Here is a 19,675-nt window from a genome sequence, read left to right as displayed (position 1 = left end):
TTTATTCCTATAAGCATGTGGTCAATATTGTTGACAGTATTCACCAGCAATTGAAAATACAGTGCATGCTTGGCTATTATTTGGTCATGTCTGGCCCAACTTTGCTCATCGCACGTGAAGTGGAGATTTTCAGGACCAGCCAGACCATGAGGGATACTTTAGTGTTGTATGCTAGCGACGTCCTGTGGACAGAAGTGTAGGCCAAGTTATACTGGGTCTGTTTGCTCTGGACAAACAAAATATTTGATCACGTTACCAGTTAACGTTACCTTCAACTAAACCCCATTTTGTTCTACGTATATTACCTGGTCACATATGCATTGGGATTGTCGAAAATAGGCTATCAAATTGAGGGGGGAAAAAATCTGTGCTAAAATCTCCAGTAGTCTTCTAATAAAAACGTAATCAGTATCAAATCATTGATTAAAGGTGCAATCGGTAAGATGTGTAATGTTGTCCAATGGTCATTTCAATTAATGATATGGTACAATTTGAGTCAGATTTTTCAAACTCTGTAATAGATAAATCAGGCCAGAGCATGTGGCTTCATGTTGTTTTTATTAGTTCCTACTGAATAAAATAAACACAAACTGTAGATGAAGAGTTCGATGCATGGTGGTCATTGCAAAAAATATGATTCATTCAAATAGATTGAGACACATTACCCAGTGTGTGATGTATCCATGTTCTTTCTGTACACACAAACGGAATAATTGGCACTCAATGTTTTGGGGAAAGTTCATGCTTTAATTTCTTTGATAAATGGACCAAGAAATGAATGAAATAAATGTGCATAAACCTCAAACAAGGAAAGATTCCTTTACTATCAAGAATTCCGGTTAGTGGAGATATGCAACACATGGAGTTGGACAGCACTTTATATGGCATCGAAGGCACCAAACAGATGAGTAAAAAAAAAAAAAAAAGGCATGTAAACCAAGGGAATGTTCACTTGGGCGTCTTTAGTCAGACACACAGCTGTGTACACACACACACACAAACACACGTCAGAATAATCACCACAGTACAGTCGCCCATGTCATCTCCTCAAATGGTCAGTTACTACATCAGACATAATGGATAAACAACCAGAAATCCCACATCTGTAGGTGATGCTTTCAGACTAGACATTCTCTTCTCGTCGACATTCTCCTCCTTTTCCTATTCTCTTCCTCCTCTCACTGGCCCGGGCTCTGAGATAGAGCTCCCAGAAGGCCGTTGGCCGTGCTGAAGAGGTTGATGGGAGAAGAGCCGTCTGTGATCAGGGTGGACTTCAAACCCAGAGACTGGAGCAGCTTGACCTAGGGGAGGGGAGGACAAAAAAGCGAGAGAGATTATATATCAAATATGATAATTGTTCCTTTCCGGTATAACTGATTGAAGAAGATCCAGTGTTCCAGTTCCAATATCTTAAACGGTGTCTTATACATCCTGATAATGTTTTGTCACGCTAAGATAGCTAATTTATTTAAATTGAGATTGGACGGGAGAAAGACAGACCTGCTCTGTGAAACGTAAAGTAAAACGTTACAGAACGGTTCTGACCCGAGCAAAGAGCTCAAGGATTCTCCAGGTGCCAATTTTATTCAGACAAAATGTATTGTGTGGCACAAATATGACAGTGTTACGGTGTGTCAGGAATTATGTACCTGTAGCTCGGGGCCGGCTCTGGCCATCTCCTGCAGGGTGTCGGCGCCGATACTCCGCACCAGCTGTTTAAAGCGGTTGCTCTCGATCTCAGCCAGTTTCTGCTGTTTCTCCACTTCCAAACGATCCATCTCTGACTTATAGTTTAGCTCTTGCTCCCTCGCCTTGGACAGACGGTTCAGCTCGCCCTCCTGCACACACACACACACACAACTACAGGTCAGCTACACATAGTATGTGAACCTTTCAGAATTACACAATGTAGAACACCTTCAAACATTCACCAAACAAAACAGACCCACACACACACAGGTCAGCAATTACAGGTGAACTACTGGTTGTTTCAGAATGAAACCATGTAGAACACACAGCAAGAGGATACGTACAGCCTCAATCCTCTGGGCCTCAGCCTTCAGTTTAGCCTCGTTGACTGCTGCCTCTCCCTGGATATAGGCTGCCTCTGCTCTGGCCTGGGCCTCTGCCTTGGCTGCCCCTGTACTCTCCACGGCCGCACTGCAACACACAACGACACACTGTTAGATGGTTAAGGTTGGAAAAACTAATCCTAGTGCTGTACCTTGGGGAAACTTCTTCACCCCCAGCGCCACATATCTAACCTCCGCATTCACACAACTCACAATAGCATTATGTTAGGATCTCTGATCTAAAATCTTACTCGATACAACTTCACAGTCACACTACTAAGAACAGCATGATGCTAACTCTGGCCATGCTAATTCTAGTCTCTTGCCATAACATTTTCCCATCAACGATGCTAACATGTGTTAGCGTTATGCTAATGCTATCCCCCTACCATTACATTTCCCATAAGCGATGCTAACATTCGTTAGTGTTAGCGGCAGAGCATTAATGGTCACCTGAGGGCCTCCAGCTCCAACAGCTCTTTCCTGGTCTTCTCTGCCTCCGCCTGGTCTGTGATCCTCTGCCTCTCCAGACGACCACGTGCCTCCTGCTCGAGACGCTCTGCCTCATGGCTGTAGGGAGGTAGGGGAGAGAGAAGTTAACGCTTACCCAATTGGCAAAAACAACCCAATCTGTAGATGAACTCTGTGTGTCTGTCTGGTGGCAGGTAGCCTAGCAATTGAGAGGGTTGGCCAGTAATCAAAAAGGTCACTAGTTTGAATCCCTTAGCCAAACTAGGTGAAAAATCTGTCAATGTGCCCTTAAGCAAGGCACTTAACCAGAATCGCTCCTGTAAGTGTGTGTGTGCACATGCATGTTTGTCAATGACATATGGACAAAGCCATCGATCACGAGCCATTCATTCCTATGTGAAGGCGCACTGAAGCCAAACTAAGTCTTAAGGTGGTGTCTCATGGAGACATAACATGTGCAGCTTGAGCTACTCCAAGAAGTAAGTTGCAGGCTAGCTCAGTGCTGCCCACTCTCATTAAATAACTTATTAATATAGTTATAAGTTGAAGGCAGACAGGTGTACTGTAGGCTGCCATTAGCAAACAAATTATTCTTATAACTTCTGTAATGAGATTTTAAAATAAATCGGTTCAAGTAAATATATCTAGTGTATTAGAAGTCATGATTGTCTTCAAATTTTGTATACAAAGATATACATTTTTCCATTCACTATAATGAGGGGGGTCCTATTTTATGCTAACAATTCCTGCATTACCATGTTCGGCCTTGAACTTCGATGGCTTCAGAGGGGAAAATCTCCCTCCCGTGTGTGCACGCGCATCTTGTGTCCTACCGTGCGGCAGCCTCCTGGGAGTTGGTGGTGATCTCGATGGCCAGCTGGACACTCTTCTGCAGGGAGTCTCTGGTCCTCTGGTCCACCGGCTCCACTGACTGGATGTCCACACTGCTGATGACCAGACTGTTCTGGTGGAAGCGCAGGCTGGGACGCACTGCCAGCTTGTCATCAAAGCCAAACACAGAGGAGCAGATGATCCGGTTGGAGTTCTGTAGAGTGGAGGGCGTTAAAGAAGAGGTTAAAGCGTGGGGGGGTGTCATTGTTGTCTTTGAATCAATTGGCTTGCGGTTTCCATAGGCCTACCTAAACCACAACCACTCAGGGCTGGAGGCCATGTAGAATTTAAAAAGTGTGTTGAAAAGGAAGAAGAGTGCAGATTTAGGTGACCGAGGTGTGTGGACGGACCTTGTGAAAGTCGTCAAACTGCACGGAGGCGACGGCTCCTCTGACGCGGGAGGCGATGGCTTTACAGGCGTCGCCCACAAAGTCTGGCACCGAGAACAGAGCCGCAGCCTGGGACGGGTCCGCGGGAGACTTCAGGTCAAAGTGCCTGTGAGTGAGTGATAGATTAAATGCATCAGATGGCCTACAGACTAGACTAGGGACACAGAGAGACAGACTAAATTGCAGAGGATTCTCAAGCACACACATACGTGCCCCCCCCCCACACACACACACACACAAACCCTACCAGTTGTAGCTGAGCTGCAGCTGCAGGCGTGCGTGGTCGGCCGTCTCTATGGTGATGATGTCAGTGAAGAAGTCCGGCCCCAGCAGCAGACACACGGCCTTGATGACATTGGTCCTCTTGGGCTTATCCCCCGACAGGGAAAGCACGGTGAACTGCTCATCAGGACCCAACATTACCATCTCTGGCCCAAACACCACCCTGAGAGACGGGAGGGAGGGAGAAGAGAGGGAAAGAGAGGAGAGGGGATGGGAAGAGAAAGGGAGGGCGAAAGGGAAAAGTTAACACTAGGGGCCCAATGTTGCTCTGGTTAAAAGTAGTGCACTATATAGGGAATAGGGTGCCATTTGGAATGCAGCCTAGTTTTATGAGTTGTTTCTGAACAGGGCCAGTGCCATTGTCCCTCCACGTCCGTCTGCCTGTCAGCCATGTTTACCTGGCCTTCTTCTCCCTGTAGTCATAGACCTGCACGGCAGCGTTGTGGGGAACCCTGTAGGACACCACCTCAGTCTTGTCCCGGGCCGTTATCTCCACTTCCTTTCTGCGGTCCGAGCGGTCAGCCAGGGGATCCTTTGTGGAGGTCAGGAGGGTCTCAACATTCTGAGGCAGATTCTTCGCCCACAGCTCCTCGTCCTGCGTCAGCATGTAAGTGTGGCCAATCACAGCACGGACCTAGAGCCAGGCAGCCAATGGTGGAGGGGGGGATTTAAGGTTGTTAAATAACAGGTGAATGGATTCCCTGGATCATTTGAATCAGGTGTTTTAGTGTATGTCCTAAATGCCCCCCCCTACAGTAAGCCTAGTATTACATGATGAAATCTGAAATCATTTCTCCCCAAGCTGTTTAGAGGCATTTAACGCCATTCTGCATTTGCACCATATATTTTCCCAACATTAAAATCAGTTAAAAATGTTGTTTTCATTCAGTTACAAAAGTAACAGTCCTGACCGAGCCCCATATGCGAGAGGACCGCAGGCGCTTCGTGGTTATAATGTGGCCACGCTGTCTGTACACGCAAAAGGAAAAAAAATAGAAAAACCCCCCCCAAAAAATCACAGGTTATTTGTAGCTCGATGAAACAGTCCTGCTTTGCTCTATACGTAATAATCGTCCAAATAAAAAACATTTCTACCCTCATTGCATCAAATACACGACATGACCAAAAGTCTGGACACCTGCTAGTTTTAACATCTCATTGCCAAATCATGGGCATTAATATGGAGTTGGCCCCCCTTTTGCTGCCATAACAGCCTCCACTCTTCTGGGAAGGCTTTCCACTAGATGTTGAAACATTGCTGCGGGGACTTGCTTCCATTCAGCCACAAGAGCATTAGTGAGGTCAGGCACTGATGTTGGGCGACAAGGCCTGGCTCGCAGTCGGCGTTCCTATTTATCCTAAAGGTTGTTCGATGGATTTGAGGTGAGTCAAGTTCTTCCACACCGATCTTGACAAACCATTTCTGTATGGACCTCGCTTTGTGCACAGGGGCATTGTCATGCTGAAACAGGAAAGGGCCTTCCCCAAACTGTTGCCACAAAGTTGGAAGCTCAGAATCATCTAGAATGACATTGTATGCTGTAGCGTTGTTCTATTTTAATTTGTTAAATTACTATAAAATAGGTGCGTCTTGACTGTGATAAGGGCTCGGGAAACAAGAGCATCTTGTCTGCTAAATTAACAAAAACAAGGCTATGCCATTGAACAGCCACAGGCTTCTACAAGCAAGCGCAACTGCTGAGGCTACTGCCTTTTGAAGATTGTGTTCCACAATATAATATAACCAGTTGATATTACAGTTTCAATAAATTAATCTTAATGGCAGTTTTTAATTGACTGAATATACTGTATATGGGGCAATTTAGCCATTAGGATTGGTTATCTGTAATGTTATGATAAATGAGCCATTGTTGCACACTGTTGGCAGCTAGATATATGCACACATTTTGTTTTCTGGCCTTGTGTTTTAAAATGAATTCTAATAATTTGAGTATTCGAGTTCAATATAATTTCTTGAGGCAGAACCTAATAAATAGTTGTACTCTGTTCATATGGATTCCCCCTTTGAAGAAACAATGTGGAATTGCAGGAAAAAAATTTTTATTATTAAAGAAAGAAAAAAGTGTTTGACAGTCAGGTGCCCAAGCACGATAGAGAATCAGCCAGGTCACACCAGATCCACTGCAGTATTAGACGTTTAATCGTTGCTTAAAATGTCGCAACATTTCTGCATGTGCCATTTCTGAAAATAAAATTTAAAAAATAGATTTAAAAAGTATATATATATTTTTTTTTTAATCGGCGCACATACAAAAATGTTGTACTTGGTGTACACCATACTATAAATATGCATGTTTCTCGTTATAAAATCAGACCGGTTGTAAAACTCTGCGTGCGTGAACAAGCATTAAAACTCAGCCTGGAAAACGGCCTCCATTCAACCTTTTGACACCGCAAAGGACGGTGACAAAATGGTTGTGGACCTGTCAGCAGAACGTTTGAATTCAACAATGTTTAGCCTAGACTTTTCCCCAACCTAAACATGGACTGCCTGCACATTCTGAAACAGTGTCTACGCCTGGCTACTAGGTCCAATTAAGTGAGAGATTCACATGGTAATTGGTTGTATGGCTACGACGGGAATATGAACTCAGCACAGCCAGAAAGATGAGGAATTTATTCTGCAATGGTTGTGAAGATAAAATAAAATCATTTCTAGGTCTTAATTATTTTAGATTTTTTATTTTATTAATTCAAATGATTTTGCTCTTCTCATTAATGGCAAATGGCTGAATTCTTGTTTGTCATTTCCTGCTTTTCATTTTCATCATATCCCACATTTGCACAAAATAGCCTACTCACTTGCAATACAATATTTCAACCACTAGCAGATGTGCATACGCATGGTCGGGGAGGTGAGCACATTCTCACGTCAAGATTCTAGAAATATAAAAAAATGCCAACTGTTGAGTGAAAATTGGAGCTCGCACATGTCGGGGTGTATTTTGTACATACACATAAATGAGGCCTCTGTTCCACAAGACATGGAGGGATACTGTCCACTAGGGGCCATGTGAGCACCTATTACCATCTGGTTCAACTGTGAGCAACAGCTCTGCAGATGGTCGGTTCAATCCCCGTGCTAGGCACATCTCAAACCTTAACCCTTTCCTGACCCAGTCGGAATTAATGTGAAAAAAAAATGTACCGTCATGTTCAGGTTAACCCTATCCCAAAATGATTGCCTAAACTTAACGGTCATGTTGCCATTTGGGACGTAAGCCCCTGTCTTCAAACATTCCGCTGGGTAAAAACTCACCTTTCCTGTTTTGATGTCTCGGACATAGATCCCTTCGTTCTCGTCCAATGGAATGGCCTGTCGCCGTAGCATCACCTCCACGGCAGCCGGGGGGACGTACTCGATTGGTCCGCGTAGCATCCAGCGGTCACCGGGGCGACGTTGGACTCCACCCCTCCGGGAGAGCTTGGCCCTCTCCTCCTCCCCCTCATCCTCCTCTTCCTCCTGCTATCAGAGAGGAGAGACAGAGAGATAAGGAGAGGGAGGGAAAGTGAGAGAGAAAGAGTGAGACAGTGTGAAAGCACCAAATGTACATTGAATGGATTGTGTACCAGCCACACCAGACAGTCCTGTTTAGGACCGTCGTTGTATTTGACCAAGGTGCATTTGTGTCCCCTCCCATCTGCATTTCAATTCTTCCAACCTTCCCTCACCTCCTGTGTATCGTTGAAGGCCTCTACGGCCCTCAGCACCAGGCCCTCCTCCTCAGAGAGAATGTAAACATCCTGGATGCCCTCCTCTAAGTGCTCCCCTGGCTGCAGGAAGAACGAACGCTCCCCCTGGGAGGTGGAGGAGAGGAGAGTGTTAAATGAAAGCTCATTGGGGAAGTGACTAAAAGCTACAAAGGCCAATTAATGAACAAAACAGAAGTCACTGAACTTCCTCAAAAAGTGTGTAAAACACCAACGAGTGACCACACAAACGAGTGACCACACAAACAAGTGATCACACAAACAAGTGACCACACAAAAGGCGTGAAAGACGGAGCTCTCGTTCAGTCTCACCTTGACCACCCTCTTCTGACCCAGCTGTGGTTTACCGTCTGGTCCCACCGGGTCCAGGATCACACAGTACTGACGGCTGCTCAGCGTGGTCACCTTGACCACTCCCACCACTTCCTCGGCAACAGACGGGATGTGTGCCTCCCTCTCCGCCATGGTAACGAGCCACTCTTCCCCAGTGCGCCGGTCCCGCCCCCCGGCGTCACGGAATGGCCGCGTTGCTCGCACGTGCAGTGCTTTCTGAGAGTGGGGGGGGGGGGACCATCAACTCATTTAGGCAGGTCCTACGAAATATCATAAGACTAATAAAATGTATTTTCAAAAGAATAGAAGAGCATATTGAGTTTAATTAGGCCTATGGGTCAGTGCAGCCATGTCTGCGCCATTCAAATCAATAGTCCGTTGTTTTGTTTATTAAAAACAGACCTACCTATCCAGTCAGACATATTATATAGTAAGAATATAACAGAATAAAATACAAATAACATTTCTCTCCCGAGGATGTGTGGAACCACTGTTATATAAAAAATAATAATAATAATATTTTGAAACAAAAAAATGTTTAAATCCACATTTCAGCCCTTTCCTAACATTCACTCCACCTCGTTAGGGAGCAGGCGTAGGATCTGATCATCATGATACAGATAGAAAACAATAGGCCCTCTTGATTTAGGCTACATTATTGCATGCCCAGTGGCGACCAGTCATTCATGGCTGCCCCTCTCGTTTTGAGCCCCACATTTTGGCAATAATACAAGAGAGAAGGAAGGTGAGTGATAGGTCAAAGAGAGGGAGAGAAAGATAGAAGGAGAGAGAAGCGAGGGAGTAAGTGATAGGTAAAGTGTAAGAGATAAGGAGGGAGGGGGGGATTCTAGATAAAGTGAGGGCGAGAGAGGTGTTACCTTGTCAGTGAGGATGAAGGCGTTGACGATGTCGAGGACCTCCTCATGAGCCCCTGGTAGATACGCCCCCACCTTTCTCACCTGCCACTCCTCACCTGGACACACACACACACACAGGGAATCACTCAGCTAGGTAGGTGTGTGTGCGCACGTCTGTGTATGATAGCGATACATCTGCTACTTGTGTACATACATATGTACAATAAAAATATGAAATACAGTATTTGTGTCTCACCAGTGACCCTGCGGACTCCGCCCCTGTCCACGCCCTCCTTGCGCGCTCGGAGGCGGATGGCCTGGTTCTCTCTGATCACCGTGGCCTTGATGGTTTCCAGCACCGCCACCTCCTTCCTGGGGATGTACGTCCCTATGGGTGGGGGTGGGGGGGGGGGGAAAGAGGTTAGGGGTCAGGGGTTAAAGAAGCATTATTAGGCAACCAGGCTGTGTTTAGAATTGAGTACTACATACCGTTTGGAATATACTACGTTTCTTGCATACTACTTTCTTCTACTACTTGTTTTTTTGGACTTTGATTATATTGGTATTATACTGCACTGTTGAGAGCTCTCAATCATGCATTTCCCCGCACCTTTTACACCTGCTGTAAACTGTGCACGTGATGAATCAAATTGGATTTGACTTCAGCAAGTTAAATTAGAAACAAATTGAAGGAGCACTAGCTATCTCGTTAAAACAATGCTCTGATTTGGTCCCCAAAAATATATGCATTGATCAATATCAATATGACCACTGTAAGGACCCAAGGAAAGTTGTAATGGATGTGTTAGGAGTTGAACCCGGAGAAGTCACCTGGCCCTTCAAACAGCCACTCATCTCCGGCAACCCTCTTCTCTCCTCCCGCGTCCTCAAAGTCCAGCAAAGCCTGCAGGCGCAGAGCAGTGTCTGGGTAGACGATCTGCAGTGCTGTCATGTTCTGGGAGTGGGTGGGGACAGAGGAAAAAAAAACATAATTGCTTTAACTCTCCAAACTTCTAATGCCTAGGCTTTAACTCAGCAGGCTAACACAGTTGTGGCATGCAGGAGAACGGGGCTAGCACCCAGGTCCCAGACAATTATATTATCTATCCAAGTGAATGCCTACGCTTTAGCTCAATGGGATCATAATGGAGGGGTTTCAGTGAACCACACTTGTGTGCTGAGTAACCTCTGCTCGGACACCTGAAGACTTGCATTAGCACCCTGCACTGCTAACACCTAGGCTTTAGCGCTGACGGCTAACAGACAGACAGACAGACAGTACCTGCTGGATCTCCTCTCCGGGGTAGAGGGGGAAAGGGTCCTGGGTGAGCCGGATCTCCAGGTCAGCATGGCGAAGCTTGGCCTGTCCCGATGGGTCGAAGAGCACCTGTCCGTTGTCGTCGCGGGCGACGGGGTTGAGCACCACGCAGTAGTGGCGAGGAGGGACCATGGTCATTCGCGTGGGGGAGAACAGCACTCTGGGAAGGAGGGGACGATACAGTCACCTAGTGACTGACACACTAATCGACACCGATTGTGTACATCAAATTGTATTTGTTACATGCGCCCGGATACAACAGGTACCTTACAGTGAAATGCTTACTTACAGCCCTTAACCAACAATGTTTTAAGAAAAATAGGTGTTAAGTAAAAAAAAATACAAATAACTAATCATTAAAGAGCAGCAGTAAAATAACAGTAGCGAGGCTATATACAGCGGGTATCAGTACAGAGTCAATGTGCGGGGGCACCGGTATTGAGGTAATATGCACGTGAATGTATAGTTAAAGTGACTACGCATAGATAATAAACAGAGTAGCAGCAGCAGAAAGGGGGGGGGGTGTAAAAGCTGTCTAGAAGCCTCTTGGACCTAGACTTGGCACTCCGGTACCGCTTGCCGTGTGGTAGCAGAGAGAACAGTCTATGGCTAGGGTGGCTGAAGTCTGACAATTTTTAGGGCCTTCCTCTGACACCGCCTGGTATAGAGGTCCTGGATGGCAGGAAGCTTGGCCCCAGTGATGTACTGGGTGGTACGCACTGTCCTCTGTAGTGCCTTGCGGTCGAAGGCCAAGCAGTTGCTATATACCAGGTAGTGATGCAATCAGTCAGGATGCTCTTGATGGTGCAGCTGTAGAACTTAGCGATCTGAGAACCCATGCCAAATATTTTCAGTCTCCTAAGGGCGAATAGGCTTTGTTGTGCCCTCTTCATGACTGTCTTGGTGTGTTTGGACCATGATAGTTTGTTGGTGATGTGGACACCAAGGAAATTGAAGCTCTCAACCTGCTCCACTACAGCCCCATCAATGAGAATGGGGGCGTGTTCGGCCCTCCTTTTCCTGTAGTTCACAATCATCTCCTTTGTCTTGATCACATGAAGGGAGAGGTTGTTATTATGGCACTACATGGCCAGGTCTCTGTCTCATCGTTGTTGGTGATCAGGCCTACCACTGTTGCGTCATCAGCAAACTTAATGATGGTGTTGGAGTCGTGCCTGGCCATGCAGTCATGAGTGAACAGGGAGTAAAGGAGGGGACTGAGCATGCACCCCTGAGGGGCCCCCGTGTTGAGGATCAGCATGGCAGATGTGTTGTTACCTACCCTTACCACCTGGGAGCCGCATGTCAGGAAGTCCAGGATCCAGTTACAGAGGGAGGTGTTTAGTCCCAGGATCCTTAGCTTAGTGATGAGCTTTGAGGATACTATGGTGTTGAACGCTGAGCTGTAGTCAATGAATAGCATTCTTAAGTAGGTGTTCCTTTTGTCCAAGTGTGAAAGGGCAGTGTGGAGTGCAATAAAGATTGCATCATCTGTAGATGTGTTGGGGCGGTATGCAAATTGGAATGGGTCTAGGGTTTCTGGGATAATTGTGTTGATGTGAGCCATGACCAGCCTTTCAATGAACTTCATGACTACGGACGTGCGTGCTACGGGTTGGTAGTCATTTAGGCAGGTTACCTCAGTGTTCTTGGGCACAGGGACCATGGTGGTCTGCTTGAAACATGTGTGTATTACACACTCAGTTATGGACAGGTTGAAAATGTCAGTGAAGACATTTTCCAGTTGGTCAACACCTGCTCGGACTACACGTCCTGGTAATCCGTCTGGCCCAGCGGCCTTGTGAATGTTGACCTGTTTAAAGGTCTTTCACACAGTTGTCCGAAACTGAGTGTAAACGTGTTTGTACAAGGCATATGTTGACTAACCTAAACCTGTAAAGAAACACCTAAAAGGTGCCATTAAAAACTTGATAGTTGGTAACGTTCGAAGTGTGCTGTCAAATAGTGTGTGATGCTGTAACCACGGAGAGAAATGGCTTGTTTGGCATCAGGAGGCTTAGAAGAAACTGAAAACAACCAATCACACTAGAAATGAGGAAACTACATGCAGACCTTATCAGATAAACACACACACACACACACACACACACACACACACACACACACACACACACACACACACACACACACACACACACACACACACACACACACACACACACACACACACACACACACACACACACACACACACACACACACTTCCTCACTTCTCATTGTTCTGTCTGATGTAGGTGAGTGGTCCTATCTCCACACGGGCGATATTGGTGTTTTGGTCAAGGACATGGATGTAGTGGTGGGGCGGAATACGAATGATTGACACATCCACATGCCCCACAAATTCCATCCCGCCTCTGCTCCCGCCATTCTTGGATGTCATCTGGAACGGCCGGGGTGGAAAGAGTTAACAGGGGTCTATTCAGTGATGTGAAACGTACCACAACATAATGAAATAGAGCTGACACAATTTCCTATTCTGACAGATAGACAAGATATAGATTATAGAACAGATATATGATTATCTGAAAAGTTCTGTCCTCCAGAACAGGCCCCTTGAAGTAGCCTGCCCTACTGCCTAAAGGTGACGCTGGCCATGTTCGAGAGCATAATGTAGCATAGGTCAATTGTGACAGACTGACCTACAAATAACATCGAGTAGTTATTTACGATGCAAGGTGATTTGTAGATCAGTCCGCCTCGACCCGCCTTTAAAGTCAGCTGCAATGTCGAACACGCCCACCGACTTCCTGACTCATTGTGTGGATCTCAATCTCATTTTCCTCCTCCCCCTGACTGTAGCCTTCTTTTACCGTACGTGGAATGCACTGACTGCAAGTCCCTCTGGATGAGTCTGTTAAAGGTGCAAAATGTTTCTCCCCTTGTTGCCTCTTCTTCCAGTGGTTCTGATCTGAAGGTACTGACCAGGTGACAGCTGATCCCCCCCCCCCCCCCCAACATGCTCATACATTTGTTGGCATCACTCCTGAATTGTGAGAGCAAATACCCCTTGACGATAACACTACTGGGGCAACTGACGCAAACTGGATGGACCAGGTAATAGATACGCAGAGGGGCTTGACGGAACAAAAGTAAGTGCGGATCTCTTTATACGAGGCAAAACTATGGACACTCCCACCAGGTACACGCATCTGTGCCAAACACATGACAAATCGGTCATACAGACACACACCTGTCAAACTGGCACGCCCAAAACTATTGCTATTTCACTGTACAGTGCCTCCACCCACTCAGGAACTATCAAGCAAGAGGAACAGTACACATAGCTCATGTACTATAGCGTCTACATTGAGCTCATGCAGGTATAAGGTGTGCGCTGTGTACTGTACTAGGTGTGAAGGGACAGTAACCATCGTCACCCACACCATCTCACAGAAACAATCCCATCCATGACACCAAAAGCACATATTGTATGCAACAAAATGTCAAGTGCTTTCATTTTTTGGGGGGGGGGGGGGGGGGGGGTGGCACATATATTTGCAGACAGCAGTGGATGCATAAATTCTGTCCTGATTTCAAATTGCAATGATCAGTCATGCTTTTGGTCTTAAACTCATCTGGCATGTGAAGTTTGTTGTCTCCACAGCAACATGTTTTGCATTGATAATGCTCTGTGTTCTAGCGGCAGAAATTCAGATGTAAGTGTGCAAGTGTCTACAAAATAAATCTCCCCTTTTCAACTTGGGTCAAATCTAAGCCTGACATTCAACTTCCGTAGAAGAGATTTCCACCACAGTGGAAAATAAAATGTTGCAGAATGAGTCAAAGAGCATAACATTAATCTCTGCTGCTTAGAGGGAGGGAGGAACCCCATAGATAAAGCATTTACAATCAGTGGTGTAAGAGATATGGACATGATATTGTTTATTTGAGTGGGTAAAGTGCATCTGTTTTGCGGTTAGTTCCGTACCAGGTGATATGGGTGTTTCCCTTACAGAGTTAGGAAATAGCACACAAAGCATTATTGTAAGGGCTCGTTCTAATACTTTAACAGTACATTATTCCGTCCTCAAATTCATCTTAAGGCTAAGTTTATCGATGAACATAGCCTTAATAATATATTTTTGGAAAACCGAACACTGTGCTGTGACCAGTCAACTCCAAGGAAGTATGACGCATTTTCATTTGGAAGTTATGTTCTAGGCGTTTTATTAGCAACTTTTGAAATGTCTTGAGAACAGATTCCAAAAGTTCAGAATGTAAATGTAAGCTTAATGCATTGGACCAAGTTGAGTTGTAAATGTTATTTTTTAAATTGAAAGCGCATTCTGTTTCACAAACACACGTTGTAGAAGTTTATTTTTCCAGTACTAGAGCATGCACTTTATTTATCTAACTAGGCAAGTCTTAAGAACAAATTCACAATGCCGGACTACCCCGGCCATACCCTAAACCCCGCAACCCAATGGGACTCAAAATCACGGCCGGTTATGATATAGCCCAGGCTCGAACCTGGGTCTGTAGTGACGCCTCTAACACTGAGAGGCAGTGTCTTAGACCTCTGCGCCTCTCGGCAGAACGGCTGCTAAACGAATCTAGAGTAGCTATGAGAGTTTCTTACCATTGTTGAATAATTGAGCAGATTCTCCACTTCTCCGAGCTTGGCAAACGTCTGTAGCGAGATGGTCTGTTTTTTTAACAACTTTATTTGCGCGTATGTGTGTTTTGAGTGGGTTGGTGGGCGTGCCTGGCGAGGCTATGCAGAAGAGGCGTCACTAGTTACCACAGACACAAAGTCATAAACCCCGCCCATTTCTAGAATTTCTCTTCTTTAAAATGTGATTTTAACCTAACCTTAACCACACTGCCAACCTCATGCACAAGACGAACCTTAAAATAAGACCAAAAAGCACTTACTTTCATACATTTTTACGATATAGACCATTTTTACTTTGTGGCTGGGCTATCTAGTGGAAACCATGCGGAAGCAATCCCGGAAAACGATGACAAGTAAACGTGATTTACTGGATGACTGCTGTTATGTAGATATTCATAAATGTACTAGATACGCTTGATAGTACGAAAACCATTGTAGTATCTAGTTCCTTTGCTCTAGGAGCCTATTGACGCAGCACTGACAAAATGTTTTTTATAATAAATGCTACGTTCAAGTGCCAGTGAACGCGATACGTGTATAACTTCAAACAGTTAACAAGTCTGTAATATCCGAATTTCCACGTTCCGACTGGTACATGAACGCGGCATAACCCTGTGGTAGGCTACCATAACTCGATTTATTTCACGTCATCAGTCCCGAACACACCGACTGCGTAATTGCGTCTATGCTGCATAACATTTTGCACAGCTAGGCGACTATACTGATGCAGGTATCTTTTGCAGACGGTTGGACACATGGAGGGGAGAATCATGTAAGCAGTATCCTCAAAACTATGTGTTTTTGACACAACTGCTGACAGCTACTGGGACATAAACACAAAAAAATGCTGCTTGGAGACAAGTGTCCACGATAGTAGTATTGCCAGATCAGTTTAGTAGTGAGCTTGTGATAGATGTGAGTAGTTAGCTAGCTATCCTAACCTAGCCAATGAGGTGTGTGTGTGTGAAAGAAATAGTCATACAAATTATGCTAGTTTACTACCCCTGATAACTTGCCCAAATGATAATGTTTGAAAGAGTGTGAGTGTGTATGTCAGATAAATAGTAATAGAAATGGTAGATACTACTGTACCCTGATAATTTGATCAGATAACCGTGTGTGTGTGTGTGTGTGTGTGTGTGTGTGTGTGTGTGTGTGTGTGTGTGTGTGTGTGTGTGTGTGTGTGTGTGTCATGATGGCTATCTAATAACTATAGTTTTGCTAGGTAATGGTTTGGCTTATCATGTCTATGTAGAAGAAGACTGTAGGAGGATGTGGAGAGGACTCAGGGACAGGTATCAGAGAGAGAGAAGGGCGGAGAAAGATAAGAGGTCTGGGTCAGCAGCTTCAGGCCACCAGCCTTCTGCCACATTCTTTCTTTTCTGGATCCATTTATTGTGCCTCGGGCAACGAGTGACAATTTTACAGCCAGACCCATCACGTCATCCACAAGTGTGGGCGCCACTGGTGCATCAAGGCCCTCAACGTCATTTACAAGTGAGACCCTCTACAACGTCTACATCATCGTTCATCTCTGCTGTGTGACCATCACCGGTGCAGCGAGACCCTCTACAATGTCTACATCTTCGTTCATCTCCGCTGTGTGACCACCACCGGTGCAGCGAGACCCTCTACAACGTCTACATCGTCGTTCATCTCCGCTGTGTGACCACCACCGGTGCAGCGAGACCCTCTACAATGTCTACATCGTCGTTCATCTCCGCTGTGTGACCACCACCGGTGCAGCGAGACCCTCTACAATGTCTACATCGTCGTTCATCTCCGCTGTGTGACCACCACCGGTGCAGCGAGACCCTCTACAACGTCTACATCATCGTTCATCTCTGCTGTGTGACCACCACCGGTGCAGCGAGACCCTCTACATCGTCGTTCATCTCTGCTGTGTGACCACCACCGGTGCAGCCATGGAAGATGATGAAATGGAGGAAGCACCTCTGGATCTGAGATTGTGACCCTCGAGGAATCAAGGAAATGCAACTGAGATTTTCCAACTGTCCTTATTCCGCTTACTATGTCCTTATTAGTAGTTTCTCAATACATAGGATAGCATTCATTGTTAGTTGTACATAGATTGCGTGAAAATTGACACTGATGCGCTCGTTTTTTTTTTTTTTTTTTTACAAGACTAAAGGTGAAATGTGTGTTTACCTGTATTGTGGCTACACATTCACACATTCACAGATTTTTTCAGACTCGCACACACCTCTCCTCCACTCCTCTCTGTACCTCAGATCTCCAGTGCCCTGCCCTTTCCATCTTTATGGCCATGTCTGAAGTTCCCCTACTACGTCTAGGCTTTGAGTAGTCCCTGTATCTGTTTTCAGTTGTGCCAAAAATACATGCTCTTGTTGTTCTTACAGATTACACATTCATTTTAGTATTTTACACACACACACACACACTTTCAATAGTTTTTATTTTTTGTAACATTTTTACAACACACATACCTGTCATGTTCTTTCCTGTACTTGAATACTTATTAATTCTAATGTTTTCATAGTCAGTTTCATGTGTTTATTAATATCTCATTTAGACTTAATCTCTTTTTCTTCCCTACATCTTTGCAGATCTAAGACTAGATGAAAGTAAAAACATTCTCTTCCCAATAGTTTTTTTCCCCACCTGCATTTTGTCAGACCAGTGAAGATGATGGTATTTGTATGGACCCTAGGTTACCTTTTCCCATTGTTATCATACCAACTGTATGTCCTATAACCTCAATTAGAGGTCCTGCTCACCTGATGTTAATGGGAGAGGGGAAGGGGAAGGGTTTAAGGTGTGGTCTTTACTCCCAAATTTCACTTAAACATAACTTCCAAATGAAGAGAGACAAGGAGACATAAAATAATCTGTGTGGGGGGGAATACAATGGTGGATGGTTCTTAAAATAACCTTTGTGTTATGGGGCTCTTAATTAAAAGAGCCGTTTCACTCCACGGCATACTGCCATGGGACTTCACCTGCTGGCGATGAGAAGTAGGTGGTCAGCTTCTCCCTCACCTGGAGTGCCTGTCTGGGGGCGTTGTTGGCACCTGCCCTGGTGACATCAGGTAGGTGACCATTTGGCGTGCCCATCTCCATCCCGGAACGGGACCTGGAATGACCCTTTTTCTTTTTTTTCTTTTCTTTACCTGTGTAATGATTTATTGCAGCAAACACAGGAGACAAGCAATTTTGCGTAGTCCTAAACAAAAGAAACTCCAACATCCAATAAATTGTCTTTTCAAAATATGCTACATATCTTTATCCAGGCTTTTTAAATGTTTTATTTAAGTACCCACCAAAGGGAAGCGATTTAATCCAACCCTCAAAAGCATACATTGTAGGACATTTTCTATCATAACTCATCAATCAATAGACCAATTACACCTTTGTGGGGCATCACAGTTTGGCCAATACTTTAGCTTTAAATTAACATACTGAATAATCTGACTGTAGCATACTTTCCAGTTTAGAGTGGTTAAATGTAAAATGCCAAGTCTAACTAACGCAGGAAAATGGCCATTTCAGTGTGGTAATCCCTGACAATTTGGTTCATGGAATTTTGACTCTGCCAATGTGACATGACAACTCAGGTCTACCTGTCGATCAGACGTGTCTGATGGTCAAATATTTCTATGATCAGTAAATTGTGTCCCGTAAACAAATAAATAAAAAAAGTTTAAGAGACCTGGAATGACTTCTGCAGGTCGTTGTGGAGAACTTCACGCAGGCATCGACATTTTAGGGACTGAGACCAAGCACGCCGATACATTCTCCACCGGGCTGCCAGAATCCCAAAGGCGCATTCAAAAACGAACCTTGCTCCGAATAAGGATTTTAAACCAACTCTGGGAAAAGCTATAGTCCTAATGAACATTCTATAAAAGTACATCTCATGTCACCACAGGGTCTATTAACTAGCTAGGTTGCACGTAAAATATATCTGGATACCAGGATCGCCCGGTATCCATCCGGGCGATCCTGGCTCCAACCATCTGGAGCAGGTGATCGCTTCGTTCCAGACGAAAGTAACTTCTAAATTCCTCTCGAAATTGTCGAAGCTCTTGAATAAGACGGTGGAACTCACCTGCATGCTTTCGGGACTTCAACCACCTCTGGACCCACACAGACATGCGCTTTCGGCGGGGTTGGTCCCAGCCCAACAGCGCGATCAAAACTACCTTCCTCGACGTTGGTCTCATTGTTGGAAGAGCCTCTCTGCTATCTTGACTATTATTGCATTTCGCTATTTTGGAGGGAAATTATATTATAGGTTCTCACAACACCTTTTTAGATGTCATCGAATAAATAATAAAACACAATGTAAAGAAATGATGCAATCTAATGTTTTTATTATGTAATTCCAGTTTTTACTGGATATGTGTGCAACAAAAATTCAACATTCACAATTTGCTACTTTCTGTCAAGTTTACCGTACAATTTGATGCATCTGCACCACACAGAACGCTCTGCGCAATGCTGCAAGGCAAACGCAGCGTTCCATTGGAAATTAATGTACTTCTGGTGTACTAAAACGCAATGTGTTCTAATCGTAAGGCACTGCACCTCAGTGCTAGAGGCGTCACTACAGACCTTGGTTTGATTCCAGGCTGTATCACAACCGGCCGTGATTGGAAAGTCCCATAGGGCAGCATCCGGGTTAGGGTTTGGCCAGGGTAGGCCGTCATTGT

General features: G+C 45.1%; 1 protein-coding gene and 1 long non-coding RNA gene across 2 annotated transcripts; one reads left to right on the top strand and one right to left on the bottom strand.

The window, feature by feature from the left end:
- Positions 1 to 541: 541 nt before the first annotated feature.
- Positions 542 to 15,088, bottom strand: LOC123999266 (major vault protein-like). Its single transcript, XM_046304855.1, has 17 exons — positions 14,946 to 15,088; positions 12,577 to 12,746; positions 10,310 to 10,505; positions 9,859 to 9,982; positions 9,284 to 9,415; positions 9,049 to 9,143; positions 8,150 to 8,386; positions 7,799 to 7,924; positions 7,386 to 7,592; positions 4,504 to 4,739; positions 4,071 to 4,268; positions 3,785 to 3,929; positions 3,377 to 3,588; positions 2,526 to 2,642; positions 2,034 to 2,160; positions 1,650 to 1,838; positions 542 to 1,301 (listed from the first exon to the last, which is right to left on the bottom strand). The coding sequence occupies exons 1-17, from the start codon at positions 14,946 to 14,948 to the stop codon at positions 1,179 to 1,181; spliced, it is 2,637 nt and encodes an 878-aa protein (XP_046160811.1). The 5' UTR covers positions 14,949 to 15,088; the 3' UTR covers positions 542 to 1,178.
- A 521-nt stretch (positions 15,089 to 15,609) lies between these two features.
- LOC123999267 lies at positions 15,610 to 18,240 on the top strand. Its single transcript, XR_006832414.1, has 2 exons — positions 15,610 to 15,753; positions 16,207 to 18,240. It is a non-coding gene; the product is annotated as an uncharacterized LOC123999267 (long non-coding RNA).
- Positions 18,241 to 19,675: the final 1,435 nt, after the last annotated feature.

Source organism: Oncorhynchus gorbuscha, linkage group LG16 (genome assembly GCF_021184085.1).
Source record: "Oncorhynchus gorbuscha isolate QuinsamMale2020 ecotype Even-year linkage group LG16, OgorEven_v1.0, whole genome shotgun sequence".
NCBI lineage: Eukaryota > Metazoa > Chordata > Actinopteri > Salmoniformes > Salmonidae > Oncorhynchus > Oncorhynchus gorbuscha.
The sequence above is the reverse complement of the archived record's forward strand: the minus strand, read 5'-3'. Positions and strand labels throughout refer to the sequence as shown.